General features: G+C 43.5%; 2 protein-coding genes across 2 annotated transcripts; both read right to left on the reverse strand.

The window, feature by feature from the left end:
- Positions 1-1,421: 1,421 nt before the first annotated feature.
- On the reverse strand, positions 1,422-12,418 carry LOC308141752 (vascular cell adhesion protein 1; the record flags this gene model as incomplete). Its single annotated transcript, XM_080511965.1, has 12 exons — positions 1,422-1,998; positions 2,097-2,360; positions 3,195-3,413; positions 3,515-3,751; positions 3,833-4,141; positions 4,433-4,693; positions 4,797-5,096; positions 10,247-10,555; positions 10,847-11,101; positions 11,211-11,510; positions 11,648-11,965; positions 12,055-12,418. The coding sequence occupies 12 exons, from the start codon at positions 12,416-12,418 to the stop codon at positions 1,823-1,825; spliced, it is 3,312 nt and encodes a 1,103-aa protein (XP_080368091.1). The 3' UTR covers positions 1,422-1,822.
- A 1,929-nt stretch (positions 12,419-14,347) lies between these two features.
- On the reverse strand, positions 14,348-17,289 carry angptl6 (angiopoietin-like 6; the record flags this gene model as incomplete). Its single annotated transcript, XM_080511592.1, has 6 exons — positions 14,348-14,532; positions 14,608-14,878; positions 15,323-15,516; positions 16,300-16,507; positions 16,606-16,743; positions 16,825-17,289. The coding sequence occupies 6 exons, from the start codon at positions 17,287-17,289 to the stop codon at positions 14,348-14,350; spliced, it is 1,461 nt and encodes a 486-aa protein (XP_080367718.1).
- Positions 17,290-17,495: the final 206 nt, after the last annotated feature.

The raw sequence follows: 17,495 nt of genomic DNA on the forward strand, positions 1-17,495 counted from the left end.
AAGCACACTTCAGTTCGGGGGGCCACATCCAGCACAATGTCATCTTGAAATGTTCCCCTCATAACCTTTCTTCGTTATGGTGCAGAGTATGTGGTGTACATGTCTATCACAAAAACAAACAATTACTACAGAAAACTACTACAATCTACAACAAAGCCAATTTTAATGATACATTCTGGTGCAAAATACAGTAAAATGCCCCTCAAAAGACGTATAGCTATTGCTACTTATAAACCTAGAACTGTTCGATTATAGATGTTTTCAGAAATTCGTTTTGACAACATTGCTTTGAGGTGAGTTTTATAGCAACGAGGTAACTATCTTTCATTGTGTTGTGTCCGTTTCTCTTAAGAAATTAATTTTGAAAGTCAATTCTAGCTTTAAAATTTGTACCATTTACTTGGTTGACAGTCAGATGAGAGCCTCTTGCAGGTTTTGGCCCTCAGGCCTTATGTTTAATACTCCTGGTTTAATGTTTGGTTCAGAGATAGGCAAGTCCTTTTAACAAGGAGCCACATGAAAAGGCAGCACTACTACAGAGGGTTGAGACATTAGTGAACTTTAGTTTTACTTCCATATTTACCAGTCTTTGTCTTTTAATTGCAATTTATCTAAATTGTTCAGCAAACAAGTTAAAAAAAAGACATTCTTTCATTATAAATTACCAAATGTGCGAGGAAACAGTTATTTGTTCTGCAGACCATGTTGTTAAGCGCCATGTAGAAACTAATAATGCATCATAGCCAATAATGTGAAACATAAATTGACCATTTAAAAAGTATTATATGCATCATGGAAACAAACTTTCATTAGATACACAATTTCTCAGTAACACACTGAGGGCTGGTCAAACACATCCAATGGGCCACGTATGGCCCCCCAGGCCTTAAGTCTCGTCGAGTTTGTTGCTTTATTGGCCAAATGTGTGTGGAAAAATGTAATCTGTTAAGATGCCCCAAATATTTGTGGCTGCCCATTCATAAATCCGAGGCTCCAATAGTTATACTATTTACTTTAGAGAACTTTGATAATTGGGACCAAATGTGGAGGCTGCTGCAACATCCATCCCTGTTCTATATCACCATTTTCAGCACCGTTTTTCAAAAGTGTCACACAAAGAAAAAAAATTGGCAGCCACATTGTATCATACACTGCTCTCACGCTCTACTAAAACACAACAACTGTTGGGTTTTACCCTTGATTCAAGTCATGTCAATGAATACAACAAAACTTCACGCTCAAAACCACCCATATTATTTCACTTCTTCGCATTTTTATTGAGGTGGCGCTTCAGTAAACCTTTTGTTATGTTATTTAAATGTAAATATAATACTTATGGAGCTGGCGTTTCTCTAGTTGAAAAATATCTTTTTTTTCCCCACAGGGTGTGAGTCGTCATTCAAATTTAGGAAATAATCAGTGGTAACATGTGATCTTAAAAGTAGTGGGGGGAAAATAATATTCAGAAAAACAAAGACAATACATATACAACACAGTGTATTTGCCGTATTTCTCAAAGAATATGACTTGTCATTTAAAGCCAAGGCTGGTTTTAAACATCCCTGAGCCTCAGAAGATGAACAAAGATGACAACAACAAAAATGTGAACCACTGGGGCAACATATTACATTAATTCAAAAACAAAATGCAATTGATACTGGTTATTTATTTCACTTCAATGGATCAGTAGAAAGTTCAGTGTCTGAAACACAACATTTCTAATTCAAAGAGCTCATGTAAATGAGAAGCCACGGCTGTACACAAGCAGGACAAATGATATGTCAGATGAAGTAATTTGGGGTTCCAGGTAATAAAAGATACCCTAAAGATTTCCTCCTGTAGATCTAGCAGACAGAGGGATGTTCGAAGGAATAAAACTATATTGTCCATGTTTTTTCTGTCGCTTGAGGAAATACACCACAAGCATGATGAAGACTAGGATGATCAATATAATCAGAAACACCCAAATGAATACATAGGAGATTCCTCTGGATTTACCTGAAAGACAAGTAACAGCAAAAAAAAAAGTGTTAAAAGAGTTGTTTTTTGTTTTGTTTTGGCCCGTGTATACATTTGCATGGTGTCAATAACCATACCTTGAATCACCAGCGAGACCGTTCTTGTCACTTTTCCAACTCTATTCGTGGCAATGCAGCTGTAAACACCAGCACTGGTAGACGTGGCTGCTGTGACAGTGATGGTGTTCTGGCGCCACTCGGCGTTCTCATCGGGAGTCACAGTCGACGTGAAGAGCCAGGACACCGCAGGGGGAGGGTTTCCCTCCGCCTCGCAATGAAGGGTCACGTTTTGTCCCTCGATCACTTCCTTTGTCTCGTTTGCCTCATTGATCTCTGGGGCATCTGTTCAACAAAAAGCAATGGGAAGCAATGTAATGCAACGCCAACCTCTAATGTCATATTATTTACTCGTATGCAGAATGTTTAAAAAAAAAAAAAAAAAAAAAAAAAAAACACTAAAAGGAAATATACATCTACTAAAATAAACTTATAATATGCACATTTTCAATCCCATTTGATTGCATTTGTTTTGGAGAAAAAAAACATTAAAGCAGGGGCTTTCTTGTGTAAATTAATAAAATCATTAGCTACAAAAATGCAGGTCAAAGGGTTTGAATTTTAATTGAAGCTATGAGCTCTTATTTCAAGGATCAAGCTAGATCACATGGTATAAATTGACGCTCTGGGACAAATTGTCACTCAGAAAATTGTGAACGTATACGATAATGTAAAGAGATAATGAAATATCCTTCAATCAAAATCAAAATGCATTCATTTGATCACTCCCAGCTTGAAATGCATACACTTTAACAGTTTTTCCAGGGATCATTTTCAAATAGGAATCTTTAACCTTCTTCTTTGCGTAGTTATTTTAGTAAATTGTACTTTAATACACATAAAAGACCAAAAAAGACTATCCGAAAACCTCTTCAATTATAGAAAGTTGAGGCCTGGAAATCAACAGATTACATATGACTTTAGGAAACTATCATTTTAAACGATGTAAGTAAAAATGATATATTATTGTAAAGCTGAAAGAGGATAAAAATCAGGTCGCCAGGACTTTCTTGACGCGATCCAACAATGACATGGATTCTCCGCTGTCGGATTTCATTCATTACCTCCAGAACTACTAACTGAGACCACCCATCTCTTTTTAAAAAATGATAAACTTACACAAAATATCCAGATAAAGAGTGTGGTTCGCTGTTCCATGTGTGTTGGTTGCATTAAGTACGTATTCTCCGCTGTCATTTTTGGTCCATCGATCCCTTTCCTTTCCATCTTTGAACCAGGTGAGTGTGGGAGAGGGTAAACCCTTTGGTTCACATGGAGTCTGGATATGAGTACTCATTTCAATCTCATAGTGGTCATCACAGTCGATAGAAGGACCATCTGAAAAGATTAAATCAAAATGTACTACAGGGTTCTCACAAATGGATTATACGAACTTTTAAAGTTTGGTATAATGCTTTCGCCAAAGGTCTTGCACTCACATTCAACTGTGATATCAACAGAGGTGTTGCTGCTGCCATGTTCGTTTGCGATTCGCATGACATAGTTTCCTGTGTCACTCCTCCTCAGTGTTTTAGATGAATCAGACACTTCACCTTCATAGAACCACTGAACTTTAGGTGGTGGGTTTCCATCGAATTTACACGGGAACTTGTCCAAACTGAACTCATTTTCCAAAATATTGTGACGGCGTGGACAAGATTTAAAGAGAGGCTTATCTGCAAATGAATGCCATAATAGAATCATAAACATTTTTAACAGTTAAAATATATTGAGAAAAGTGTGCAATGAAAACTTACATTGCACCACGGCGGTGTAATTTGCAGACATAGTCTCTGGCCCATTTGGACCCAGATGTAGAACAGCCTCACATCTGAATATTGATCCATCATCATCTCTTGTAGCATTGATGATCAAGGTAGATGACACAGAGACTGGGGTCAGACTGGTCTCAGAGAAATTTGCGATGCGAATCTCTTGATCATCTTTGTACCATGAGACTTTGAGCTTGTTTGCAGGAGCCACATTGTCGATGTCACATGTCAGCTCAAATTCCTTGCCCTCCAGGCCATAATCTGGCCCAGAGACTGACACTTTGTCTGGGGTCTCTGTGGATTAAAAAAAAAAAAAAAAACATACACACAAATATAATAATGACCATTACAACAATGTTCTTTTATCCACAGCTCAGTTGGCTTCCACATAGAAATCATAGTATTCAAATCTTTGCCATTTCAGAATATTGTGCATTGCTGTGTTTTCCTGAGCCCCTAAAATGAGCAATGAAGAGTTCTCCTGAGCGATGGCCATCTTAGGTTGTATTTTATCAAACGTGAAAAACTAAGATACTGCATTGACACAATTATAATGTTTAATACAACCTGAGGATTTGTACCTACTGTAAAGTGTGATGGGCAGTGTTACGTTGCATTGGTAACCATCCTCCAAAGTAATGTAGCAGAAAGGTTGTATCAACCAATAGTCCAATTTTATTGCGCTCCAATGGACGTGAGGAGGAAGTTCTAAACCTGTCCCTTGGACTGGAGACTCCCAGCCCATTCCTAAAGCATCTGTGGCTGATGTGTTGCAGTCGGCCGAAACTGGATCTCCAAATCTTGCCACAATTTCAGGAGGCGTCAACGTCAGGGGGCAAGCTGCAACTCACAATCAAAAACACTCAATAAGCTCAATTTGGTTCACAGTGAGAAGTATCCACAGATAACCAGGGGAGAAGTTACGGGTGAAGTAAATAAAGACATATACCTCTTGGTGTTTGAGGTTTAGGGGTGGTTATGGTTGGAGACTCTGCTCTTCTGATCGTTACTATCTGGTGTTGCTCTGTTCTGTTTCCCAGATGATTGGCAGCCATGCAGGTGCAGGTTGTATCAAGATTTACTGGCACAAAAGTAAGATTGTCTGTCCTCTCCAACATATCCACCCCGTCACAGCTCCAACTGTAGACAGGAGGAGGGTTCCCCTCAGCGTCACAGTGCAGGGTGACATTTTCACCCTCTGACACAATTTTCAAATTCAAATGATTCTTTGGCTTCATCTCAGGTGCATCTGTGAAAGAGCATCAATGATTTTTGTCCATTCGGGTAAAAATTCTGCTTAAGGGGGCAAGCTGCAACTCACAATCAACTGCATTTATGAAGAATTAAAAGTAAAAGTCTGAAAATGTTGTCTGGATCTGGAAACCACAGGTTGCTCACTCACACAGGGCGGATATCGTGTGTGTTGACTCTGTGAACAACGATCTCATTAACTGGTGTCTTGGTTGGGCTGTCGAACCCTTTTGACATTATGGTCTCGTTCTGTCATAATGGTGAGGCCGCCCGTGTGAGGCTGTTTTAAAACCAGTATTGTCACAATATCTGCATAATTTATCTAGAATTGTCTGTTTAGTTTTCCAACCGATAACTTTGTTTCTTGCCAAACTTAGTTTTTCGAAGAACACGTTACAGCGCTGCTAAGCAAAGTCAGTTGTGTTTGTGAAGTGGTTAGAGCATTTTCCTTGCATTTTCATGCATTCTTTTGTTTCTGGTGTAGACATGAATGTACACTAACCCGCTATTGCTCACCCAAGGTGCTAAAACCACCCTGTTAACTTGAGAGGTTACAGTTAGAGCAATTAGCATAGGCTATAGGAGTGTAAGTCACAGGTTCAGCTCTCACCTGTGCATCAGCAGCAACCTATAGAGTTACAGGTGTAACCATCACCCGGGCCTTAACAACATTTTGGCACTTTTCAAAACACACCTTCCGTGTGACTCCGACCATGAGCAGTCAGAGACACTGCGTGCTCAGAGCAGAGACTCCTCTGGAGCCACATGACCCAGCCCTGCAGACTGTGGTCGCTGGTCTCCTATGCCTCTCCACACAGGAGAGAAGAAACCTCAACAGCTACATCTTAGAGACCTGTGAAGCAAAGATCAGGCAGCTGTTAAGCTATATGAGGAACCCGGGTTGGTCAGGTAGAGCTCACCATTCCGGATGTGTTGGGCCACATTGCACTGGTCTACCAGCGCAAGACCGAGCTGCAAGCTCTAGAAGTTCAAGTGCAGCTCTCCCAGCTGCAGCTTTACAGTTCACAGCTGAGGATTAACAATGCCCAGCTAAAGCTGGAGAACTCCCGCCTGCGACAGAAGATCCAGGCCAGGGACGATCAGGCTCCTTATACGGAACCTATTGGGTTACAAACCCGATCTTCTGAGAAAGAAGTTAAAACTGACACGTCATCTGATGATTCATCAGAAGATGAGTCCGGTTTTAGCTCTCAGAGCAATGAGCAAAACCACACTGGGGTGGCAGCACATCGCCGCAGTCTGGAAAATGTCCAATAAGATGGACAAATTACCCCAGATATGTGCATTCTTGAAGCTGTCCAGTCAGGTGGACAGCCTCCTCCAGGTCTCTACAGTCCTGAGGTGGTCCAGTTAGGTGGACCGCCCACCACAGGTGAGTATAGACTTGAAGCTGTCCCGTCAGGGGGACAGATAGCATCAAGCTTCCCCGCAGCCATGGCGAGGGGGGGGGGCTTGACACACAGCTAGGGGGGCGTGGCACAAGACACTTGCCCAGTGTTGTGGGAGTTGACTGCATCCCACTGAACCGACACCCAGTCCCCTCAGCTTTTCACTTTGAGGACCGCAGGGTTCCGGTGTGCTATGACACACATCCATTGGTGCACAGTCGCACCACAATGTGCTCTCACAGCTCTTTCACTCCTTTTCAGGAGAAGGAAAAGAGTTATTTTATAGCACCTCACAGTGCTATCAGCTTTGGTCCTCCACTCAGTGGAGACAGTCTTGGTCATCATGACCCTCACTCTCTCCGCCGGAGAGAACCAGGGGGGTCCAGCTCAGATGACTCAGACCATTCCGGTCCTCCAATGGAACGCGGTCTTCGGACGCGCCAATTTGAGTCCCTTGCAGAGGACATAGAGCAGTTCGACTCGAACAACCCAGAGGGTAGTATAGAGGACTACCTCCAGGAGGTTGAACGCTGCCCTCTCGACCTGCCTCATCCCTCGTCACGAGAGAAGCTGAAGCTTCTCTAGAAGACGACGTCCAGGAGCGTCCATGTTTACATGGAATCCCTCCGACCTGCCATCAGAGACCATTACTCAGCCCTCTGCCATGCACATAGGGAAAAGTATTCTCTGTACAATGATCCTGCCTCTGCAACTTTTGGTGCACTTGCAATCACTCAGAAGGAGGCGGAGGCTCCCAGAGAGTACTATAGGCACCTTAGGGCCGCCTACTTCCAAGGCCGCAGTGCATCTGGGTTGGACGAAGGCCAGACTTTAAAGTCGCTCTTCCTTAACAACCTCCACAACAGTGTGCGGTTCGATGTCGCCCTGTTCTGCAGGACTACAAACCCCACCATGAAAGACCTCCGCAAACATGCGCAGATGGTGTGGGAGCTGCGCCACCATTCAGGTGAAAACTATGATGGTGACGCAGGCATCCTGAGAACGCAGGTGATTTTAAACACGAACCGGGCACCTGCAGCTCACGAGGTCCCCTCCCCCGCACTTGTTGTAGATGGGGGACCCGGTATATGTCCACAACCTCGACCACAAGGTGGACAACCACACAGAGGAAAGAGATCAGGTAGACCGAGACCTCACCACTCCCAGCAGAGAGGTAAGTCTCACAACCAAGGCAGAGGTCAGACCCAAAACCACTTGGACGCAGACGTCCCAGAGTGGGTTAAACCTGCATCAAGGAGGTGATGCAGGACCTGAACCCGCCTGGTCAGAAGGGACCCGGCTCCCCTGAGGAACCGGACTCCCGGCCCCTGACCGCATGACTAGGCCGGATGCCTCTCCCCTCCGCACACAATGTTTGCTTTGTCAGGAGGAGGAGGAGGAGATCCAGGAGGTCAAAGAGGCCCTCAGAAACAACAGAGCGGCCCCCTTTGACATTCTTGGGTGATCTTGTACGCGATGGCAATGCCAGCCGCGTATACACTTCAGTGGTGGTAGCGGGTGTTGACACCCTTGCCCTGCTTGATACTGGGTCAGGAATCACCCTCATGTGTTCAGCCACTTTCACACAGGTTCTTAGAACCATGCATGCCCCAGGAAAGCCACTTCAGGTGGAAGAGTGTAGCAGAACCATCAGAAGCTTCACTCAGGACTCATTACCCATCACTAAACGTGCCTGGGTCGACATAGCTTTCCAGGACATGTCAGTGTCACATCCCATCTATGTCACTGACCTGGACATAGAGAAACGTATTATTGGGCAGGACCTCTTAAACCGATTGGCCGTGCTGATTGACTGCCACCAATGGCGCCTTTGGTCCCAAATCACCAGCCCGACTCCCCTAGACCACCCAGCTTTCAACAGCAGAGTCGCTGCCATCCAATCTAGAGGTCCCCTACCAATACTTGGGTCTCTTTCAAAGTTTGACCCCAGTCGATCCACTTCAAGGCTCCCTGACAGTTAGTATCCACTGCAGGTGACGAGCCGAGACTCAGTTCAAGCACACTAATCTTTACTCTTGTCACTGAAGGACATGAGTTTTTCTTTGTACATGAGTGCTTCGTTGCATGCCTACCACACCGTGGGGGGTGCACACATGAACCTCAGTTCTGGAGGCACCTTTGGCATACTGGTCAGAGAGATGGGCCACCGACACTGGCCTGCTCAAAGTTCCAAGCCACCGCTCACTTCCAGTAGAGTCACTTCAGATCTTAACCAAGGTCCCTGGTTCATGTGTCTCCTCGACTCACCATCTAGATCCCGAGCCGGTAGTTAGAATAACGTGATTTTAATATTGCTGTGTGTTTTTATTATTGTTTGAACTCGGGGACGCCGATCCCGTGTTTTCAAGCAGTCTGTGTCTCACGTTGGATTTACATCCACACGAACCTCCGTACCATGCAACTATCTAAGCTTCCTCCTCTGCTCCTGGAGTCTACTCCTGCCTAACTCGCATATTCGGACTTCCTGGGTAAGCCGGACAGCTGTACAATCGGTAGAGCTCTGTCTCTCTATCTCTCCTTCTCCCCCCCCTCTTCTCTCTTTTCTCCTCTTCACTAACTCGTTGCGCAACTCAGCAACAGCTGTTCCCGTGCGCTCCTCCACCACGCTTCGGGGACCATTTGTAGTTCATGTGGTAGTTCACCCCAGGCGCACTCCAAGCAGGCTCACGAGCCGTGTACGAGTACAGTAATATCACGCTGTCCAGAAAGAGCGCGCCGAGTGCCTCTGGTGGCCGCGTGGGTGACTGCAACCTCTTGAGAGGCCGCCATTTAGTGGACACGTCGGGTCATTACATTCTCCCTCCGTGCGCCGCCACATCCCTCTAGTGTCCGTTTGAGATCATTAAACCCACTCTCACTGACCCTCCAAGGTCATCTGGTGGACACTTGTGGTCATTACATCCCCACTCAGGCTTACACTCACACACGCACACGCACACGCACACGCACACGCACACGCACACACACACAAACACACCATATTTCTTTGTACATAGTGGTTGCTGTTTAGTAGATTAGATCTCCGTGTTTGACGTTTATTACTTGATTGTGTTGTTTTAATAATTCCTGAATTATTTCTGAATAAATGCATTTTTGTTAATAAACGCATATTAGCTGAATTGATTCCTGGTAATTATTGTGTATTTATTGTTGACAATTCACTGGTTTGTAACAGTCTGTTCTCGAATCTCACACCTTCCTTGTTATTTAAGATTGTTATATTTTGCACAGGAATATTAACTTTAATAACCTTTTGACAAATGAGACTGATATTTGGTATTAGCTATTTCCAGTTTAGCTGGTGGTGCCCCAATTCCATTATTATTTGATAAATAATCCATTTATTCCAATTTATAATTTTTCATTAATAAATTATTTTTGATAATTTATTAACTTTTTAGCAATTACTCAATTACTCTAGGATTTGCTAATGAGTAAATGACCGTTTACTTCCATTAGTAATTCCAATTTATCCTAAATTACTTTCAGTAATCTATTACTTTCAGAAACCTATTACTTAGAGTAATTTTTGATGCTAATTACCAACCATAAATCCCAATACACGGGAACTTGTCCAAACTGAACTCATTTTCCAAAATATTGTGACGGCGTGGACAAGATTTAAAGAGAGGCTTACCTGCAAATGAATGCCATAATAGAATCATAAACATTTATAACAGTTAAGATATATTGAGAAAAGTGTGCGATGAAAACTTACATTGCACCACGGCGGTGTGATTTGCAGACATAGTCTCTGGCCCATTTGGACCCAGATGTAGAACAGCCTCACATCTGAATATTGATCCATCATCATCTCTTGTAGCATTGATGATCAAGGTAGATGACACAGAGACTGGGGTCAGACTGGTCTCAGAGAAATTTGCGATGCGAATCTCTTGATCATCTTTGTACCATGAGACTTTGAGCTTGTTTGCAGGAGCCACATTGTCGATGTCACATGTCAGCTCAAATTCCTTGCCCTCCAGGCCATAATCTGGCCCAGAGACTGACACTTTGTCTGGGGTCTCTGTGGATTAAAAAAAAAAAAAAAAACATACACACAAATATAATAATGACCATTACAACAATGTTCTTTTATCCACAGCTCAGTTGGCTTCCACATAGAAATCATAGTATTCAAATCTTTGCCATTTCAGAATATTGTGCATTGCTGTGTTTTCCTGAGCCCCTAAAATGAGCAATGAAGAGTTCTCCTGAGCGATGGACATCTTAGGTTGTATTTTATCAAACGTGAAAAACTAAGATACTGCATTGACACAATTATAATGTTTAATACAACCTGAGGATTTGTACCTACTGTAAAGTGTGATGGGCAGTGTTACGTTGCATTGGTAACCATCCTCCAAAGTAATGTAGCAGAAAGGTTGTATCAACCAATAGTCCAATTTTATTGCGCTCCAATGGACGTGAGGAGGAAGTTCTAAACCTGTCCCTTGGACTGGAGACTCCCAGCCCATTCCTAAAGCATCTGTGGCTGATGTGTTGCAGTCGGCCGAAACTGGATCTCCAAATCTTGCCACAATTTCAGGAGGCGTCAACGTCAGGGGGCAAGCTGCAACTCACAATCAAAAACACTCAATAAGCTCAATTTGGTTCACAGTGAGAAGTATCCACAGATAACCAGGGGAGAAGTTACGGGTGAAGTAAATAAAGACATATACCTCTTGGTGTTTGAGGTTTAGGGGTGGTTATGGTTGGAGACTCTGCTCTTCTGATCGTTACTATCTGGTGTTGCTCTGTTCTGTTTCCCAGATGATTAGCAGCCATGCAGGTGCAGGTTGTATCAAGATTTACTGGCACAAAAGTAAGATTGTCTGTCCTCTCCAACATATCCACCCCGTCACAGCTCCAACTGTAGACAGGAGGAGGGTTCCCCTCAGCGTCACAGTGCAGGGTGACATTTTCACCCTCTGACACAATTTTCAAATTCAAATGATTCTTTGGCTTCATCTCAGGTGCATCTGTGAAAGAGCATCAATGATTTTTGTTCATTCGGGTAAAAATTCTGCTTGCGGTATAAACAACTGTATTTAGAAGAATGAAAAGCGAAAGTCTGAATATGTTGTCTGGATCTGGAAACCACAGGATGCCTACTCACACAGAGCGGATATCGTGTCTGTTTGAGAAACAACAGGAAGTTGCACTTCACGTGGCCCAAAATCCAGCTGAGCCTCACATCTCAACTGAACTTCACGTTCGCTTCTGCTGATGTTGACTCGGTGAATAACGGTCTCATTAACTGGCGTCTTGGTTGGGCTGTCGAACCCTTTTGTCATTATGGTCTCGTTGTCTTTGTACCACTTCACGGTGAGGTTTTGAACCGGGGCAACGTTGAAGACATCACACTGGAGGTCATACTGCGTCTCCTCCACTGTCGCATCCACAAGCTTTATAGAGAAAAGTACCTCTGGATTCTCTGGCAGGACAAAATGAGATCACAGTTAGTTGCGTACCAATGCAAATGTTTTCCTTTCTGCGTCGTATTTATTTGAAATAAACTCTTACTGTATACTGTAATTTCAACGTCACTGCTGCATTCATAAGACTCATTCAGCTTTATTCTGCACTGGGCCATCATGTTGTAGTCTGACAATGACAGGTTGTGGGAGATGAAGTTCCAGTCTTCCTCTATGGGAATGTCTTCATTTCCAACTCTCCAGTAGATTCCTTCATGCTCTTCGGCTGTGCTGGAACAGTTTACGGAGAGTGAATATCCGTATTCTTCTACAACTCCAGCAGGCTCCACAATAAGAGGGTTGATGTCTGACTGGCACGTGCTTTCTGTACCTGTGAACAGACAAACCGCCATGTCACTTTGACGCGCTCTGGTGGCGTAGATCCATAATACAGGTCCTATCAATCCGTCCATCTCTTTAATATGTCATCATGTCCAGCCCTTGTCTGAGCTGATTTGGGGTAAAAGGCACTTCACACCCTGAACTGACCACCAGTCTTGTCACACGATTAATTCAGAGATACAATCATTTAGAATCACACCTACAGATGGCTAATGGGCATTATTAAACAAGCACATCTCTAACTTGTGTGGAAATTCATAGAACAGGAAGAAAAACCCATGTGGGCACAGACAAAAAAAGGAAACGCCTGCCTATGATGTGAAAGCACTACCCACAAGACCATATTGCCGCCATAACTCACCCAACTAGATATCAGCGAGCTCATATATGATTTGTTCAATAAAAACAAATATCTGCACAGATACGCTTTTCAAAAGTTTTTAAAGATGATCTTAAATTGAATAAGTGGAACCTTCTAGTGTACAGTAAAGTGTTAGGACAACGTGTGTGTGTGTGTGTGTGTGTGTGTGTGTGTGTGTGTGTGTGTGTGTGTGTGTGTGTGTGTGTGTGTGTGTGTGTGTGTGTGTGTGTGTGTGTGTGTGTGTGTGTGTGCGTGTGCGTGTGTGTGTGTGATTAGCAGTAATAAGTTAATGATAATGTCAAAACACATACAAAACATTGAGGGAAAAATTGTGGAAATATATTACACTTTCTGAGATTTCCTCAGTTGTTCTAATTGTTTGATATTTTCCAAATCATCACCACACCCGGGGTTTTTTTCTTCTAACATCTACCTCTCTCACTTTTATCTCTCTCTTTTCTAAAAAGAGAAAGATTTTATCCATTACTTTTTTTTTCTTCTTTTGGATCATTTATGACTGAACTAAATGAAAACTTTTCTTCATCATTCTTATTCGCTACCACAAAATATCTTTTTCTTTTAATTACACAAATCTAACCATGGGGATATATAAATACAAGAAAAAAGATTTATTTTTTCATGTCAATGAACAGAACAGTGATAACATATCAAATCTACACAGAGCTCTTTATGGAAATACTCACCACATGGTGAAAACATGAGCCAGAAAACGCCGAGTATCCCGAGAGGTAGCATGCTGGATCAGCATGTAGGCAGAAAGGATGGAATGAAGGAAGAGTGCAGTGTTTTCAGATGGTCAACAAGATGTCAAGTTCTCAAAAACCGGATAGCATCACACCCTGACTGTGTTGGTGCTGACAGTTTACAAGCTAAGATGGAAAAAATACGTATGGGCTTGAGTCAACGCCCCATGAACAGGAAACCACCAGCATGCGGAAATATGAAGCTTGAAAACGCTCATCAAGCTGTATATCACACATGGCAGCACAAAGAGAGCTATTAGCAATGTGGGACTTCTTAGAAGGATAAAATACACCAGATTAGACACAAATATACTCAAGTCAAAAGCATTGCAATTCATTGGTCTGGACCAGACATCATGGACAAATCCTCAAATCATGAAAGAGAGGGTGACAAACAGGATTTCCATCTGTTGAGTGAAAGTGGAACAGATTGATGGGGGAGCTGTGGCAGTTTTGTCACCGGGCACAACAAAGACAAAAAGTGTACCAGGTGCTATTAGGTTCTGTTTATTTACCTCTTTATTCCATTTTATTTTTGTGGTTATTTAAGTTTATTTAATATTAGCTTATATAATATATTTGTGTATAATATTTACGGGTAAAGGAAAACAAACACAGGATGCAAACAGACTGAATGGAGCACAAGTTTATACTTCCTCCAACGTTCTAAGCTTGAATTGAATCATTTTCTTTTAGTTTGTTTATATTTTCAAATTGAAACATTCATTCATTCATTCATCCACTGACTGAATCAAGTCCAAAACTATGTTTATTGAAGACTCAGCTAATTGTGGACATAAATTTGTTCTTTCCACATAAACAAAAGTCATTTGCATGATTTCTTTCATTTTTCACATGTTGACTCTGCAGCGACTTTAAGTGGGCTTGATCATCATGGAAACCTTCTTGAGGGAGTAGGAGCCTCCGTGAAACTCTGCCCAGTAGACTCCATCCTGGTAGCGGCTTCGATAGTGCCCCCCCCGGTACCACACGCCATTCAGATTTGAGTGGGCACACATGTGGTACCACCAGCCTCCTTTCTGGTAGTGAGCACAGTTACCTGATGGAACAAGACAGGAACCAAGTTATGACAGGTTTGGAGAGCTACTAAACAGGACCAGAGGAGGGGGCGGACCATTGTAGCTGTCCTTGTCTCGATCCAGAGTGGTGAAGGCCTTGTTGTTGTGCCACGAGAGGGAGTCTCCAGCGTTGCCCTGGTATTGTCCCAAGCGGAGGCGGTACCAGTCGCTTTCGGGTTCCAGGTGGAAGCTGTCATACTCAGCAAACACCGTACGCCCCTGCCAGTCCTCGAGGGCCACCCGCAACTTGTAGTGGGCCTGTTTGGCCAGCCAGTAGAGGTGTTCCAGGCCAAGCCAGTACTCTCCATCTAAGTTCCCAAAACCTTGCTGGAGAACACAAAAACACTAGCTCAACGTTAAATTGCACAACTTCCTGAAACATTACTTAAACTAGCTTGACAGATTTACCGGATGGTCACCACCCCCCCCTCCTCATACGCACACTCACGCACAGTTCTCCCTCTCAAAAGGGTGAATCATACCAACTCTGACACCATACTTTTCTCCTAAACCAAGAAGAATAAATGTTTTTACTACATTGAAACGAATCAAATCATGAAATCATTAAAAAAAAAAAATTCAATATTAAATTAAGCATCAAAACCTTCAAATATTTCCTTCTACCCAAAAAGGTACTTTCATTATGCACTGTCACCGGGCTGAAAACCAAAAATATTCAAAATATGGGTGTTGATGTGCCAAAGTAAAAATGTCCTCTTTGTGTCACAAAACTCAACGTTGTGTTAAAGACTCATAGATGCATGCAGTGACCTTGTACTGCTCCCAGGTCCGGAAGAAGTTCACCGATCCATCCTGTCTCCGCTGGATGACCGTCCAACCTCCCTGAGCCCGACTCTGCTCACACCAGGCCTGCAGCAGCCGGTTGGCACTCTGCAGGTGCAGGAGGTAGATCCCACTGGTGGTCTCACCTGATTCCAGCACATGCTGACAGTCTCGCCATGGCCCTGCGATGTCAGGAAATATGCAGCCAAGTGACAAACAAAATTGACTCGCATATCAAAACACACTGAGTTTTAGAAGTCTGAACTATTAGGGAACAAGATCAAACATATTGCATTGATTGTTTGCTGTCATGCTCCTTCACTTCTAACGACAGAGCCGTGAACACTCGCTTCCAGGTAGCGTTCTCCATACACACTTTAATTCAATGGTGGCACATTGTATAGCACAGAAGTGTTCCAAGTGGCAGAATCTATAGGAAGCATTGCAAACTGTTTATCTGTTTAGAGGTGAAGAATTCTTGTTTCCAGCGTATGTTCAGCGCCAAATGTCTCAGTGATAAGATGAACACTGGAATCTGCACAGAAAATGTATACAAAGGAAAATCTCCCCTCCCCAAATGACGATGCCGACCAGTGTTTTCACAGAGACAAGATGGGGCAACATGTTCTATTTTGTGAAACATTTAAGGAAGCGTTGAGTCACTTTTGCTGTTCTTTATAATTTCAACCCTTCCAGTTGTGAGCGTTTACTCCTGAAGTGTCATTTCAAGTGTGAGCTCAATGCTCTCGTTTCAAGTAGGCCCTGAGAGAGCGTCTCTGCTCTGATGCCGGCTGCTTTTGACATTGTTTAGGTCTTCCCAAAGAGATAAGACTTTTACCAGCAGGTCATTGACTCCAACAGCATCTGCTGCTTATCCAAGTAGTTAAAGGACTCTAACAGTAGAATGATACATTCATCCTCACAGGCTTGAGCCCGATCACAACACATGGCTTCCTCAGACCAACCTGGAGACTTTGTGACGGGGAAGCTAATGAAGGGATTCTCTGTCGGAGGGCTGGTAGGGGTTGTTTGGAGAGAATTTATCCCCCCTGTTGTTTCTTGCTGTGATGGAAGTGCACTCTGGTCCCTTTGAACATCTTTTGTCATTTTGTTGGCCTCTGAGCTGTAATTATTATGCACATTTGGCTGGATTTTGGGTGGTTCAGTCAGCACCTGTTCATACCGACAGACAAAAACAACACTTCTTTCTCAGTTTGACTGCACAGACTCAGCAAAAAATGTGGAACATGCAGGCCTCAGTTCATTCCGACCAAAGAGGACTGGGTCGAGTCCTTGCACTGGCACTGCTTCTCCAAACGAGCAATTAACTGGTTCTGGGAGCTCATCATCGAAGTGAGCGCAGCATATTTCTTCTCCAGCTCCCTGTAATTACTGGAAGCCTGCAGAGCCTGAAATGTTGCGATAGGTTACGATAAAGCAAGATGTCACATTGGATGTTGCAAAAGTCACACACTGACTACAGAACTCACCTGTGTTGTCGCGTTCAGAAGGAGGTTCTCCACCTTTTGCTGTTCCAAAGCCTGGTCCTTCTTCTGTATGACCTCTTGCAGCAACTCTGCATAGAGCTGGGCAATACGGGAATTCAGGTTGTTGCTTTCTTTGCGCAGGGCTCTTACCTCCATGGCGAGGGCCCCTTCCATCTCCAGGCGGCCACGGATCTTCTCCAACTGATCCTGCTGCTGTTTAAGCTCCGCCCTCAGTGCTGCCACCTCTGACTGGTTGGCAGTTGCAGACTGTGTGTTTAAACACAGTGCCCCTGTCAGTTTCTGCTGTGGCACAATGAAGGTGTAGGAGCAACGACTTGTTTTGGGGTCTGAAGAACGAGACAAGCGCTTGCTGTTGTCGCCCACGGCCTCCTTTTGAGCCCCAGCCTCTGGTAAGCCCAGACAAAGTGTAAGGAACAGAGTCAGACATGTAGTCAGTGTCATCGCCATGGTTTTGGAACACTTCATTCTGGAAGTAGAAGGAGAAGGCATGCTTTAAAATTACCACAGCAATTGCAGAAATATAACACCTAATGCTTCATTACATAAAGTTCAAGGCATGGATTGAGTCAGAATTGTTCACCAGATGTGTTTAAATACACATTTCCCTGCAGGCTGTAACTTAGCAGGTCAACAGTGGAGAAACAACAGTCAAC

This window comes from Blennius ocellaris (genome assembly GCF_963422515.1).
Source record: "Blennius ocellaris genome assembly, chromosome: 16".
NCBI classification, from domain to species: Eukaryota; Metazoa; Chordata; class Actinopteri; order Blenniiformes; family Blenniidae; genus Blennius; species Blennius ocellaris.